We start from the raw sequence: 1,037 nt of genomic DNA, 5'->3' as shown, positions 1-1,037 counted from the left end.
CTGCCTTTGGCTTTTCATCTGGGAGAGGCTGTTCATGACAAGACGAGGAAGAGATATGAGCATGTTTATAGGTTACTGGAGAAGAGCCAGTAAAAACAGACTGAACATCAAGAAAAGAGGATGGAATTAAGCGCACAGAAAAAGAATGACTCTAAAAAGAGGAATACCTACATTTCTCTATGAGTAGTACTAAGGAAGGAAAGATGACTATGAAGATATAATTGGTGGACGTAGAGGAAAGCTTGTGCAAGATCATTTTACCTGTTGGTATCTCTGGCCACATCTTCGTAGACGCTCTGCACCCCAATCTCCAGCCTTGTACAGCCATAGGTCAACATGTCACTTAAATGCCGCTTCATGCAATAATCGGGTCTAGTCTCAATAGTAATTCCAATACACTTTGTGAGGCTCCTCTCAGAATACCTGTAAAGAAAATCTAAAGTGAACCACCTGCCAGTTTTGGGACGTTTGCTCCCATTTAAAGGATTGTCTCCTCTTTGTCCTCCCAGTATAAGACAGTGGTTAAGAGCTCGGGCTCTGGAGCCAGACTGTCTGAGTTCAAATCCTGGCTCTGCTGCTTCCTAACTATGCAAACAGGAATGCTATTAACAGCCTCTCTGCTTTGGTTTCATTAGCTGCAAAATGAGGACAACAGTACCTACGCCTCATAGGACTGATGTGACCAAACTAGCATACGGCAGTGTTATCATTATCATTATTATTCTCCTGCAGTATGCTGCAACCATAATCTCCTGGAAAGCAGTGATTTCAACTGTGAAAATCCTATTTTTCAATTCCTAGCAATGGTTTTTCATATAAGTGAAAACCATCTGCATTACTTATTTCCCACTCAATATTTTTGTCATGTTAAATAAAAGGAAAAAAAAGGGGTGAGGGACTGTATAATAATCATAGGAATAATTTGGATGAAATGTCTTCTACATACAAAAAAGGTCTTTCTGCCAAGTCTTTTCATCGTAGCAGTGATTTACAAAATTAGCAATCTTATTTTTCTTTCACTAAAGCCAGATATCAGG

The 1,037-nt window shown here is 39.7% G+C and overlaps 1 protein-coding gene across 1 annotated transcript in view; it reads right to left on the bottom strand.

Annotated features, from left to right (window-relative positions):
• ELP3 (elongator acetyltransferase complex subunit 3) overlaps window positions 1-1,037 on the bottom strand; it is a 105,512-nt gene that overhangs the window by 47,137 nt on the left and 57,338 nt on the right. The window contains exon 7 of the mRNA XM_019636114.1: window positions 262-423. Within this exon, the coding sequence (XP_019491659.1) occupies window positions 262-423 (162 nt within the window). The remainder of the gene's footprint in view (window positions 1-261; window positions 424-1,037) is intronic.

The sequence above is a fragment of the Hipposideros armiger genome, unplaced genomic scaffold (assembly GCF_001890085.2).
Source record: "Hipposideros armiger isolate ML-2016 unplaced genomic scaffold, ASM189008v1 scaffold_27, whole genome shotgun sequence".
Classification (NCBI taxonomy): Eukaryota; Metazoa; Chordata; class Mammalia; order Chiroptera; family Hipposideridae; genus Hipposideros; species Hipposideros armiger.
Note: the sequence above shows the minus strand (reverse complement) of the source record. Positions and strands in the feature narration are given on the sequence as shown.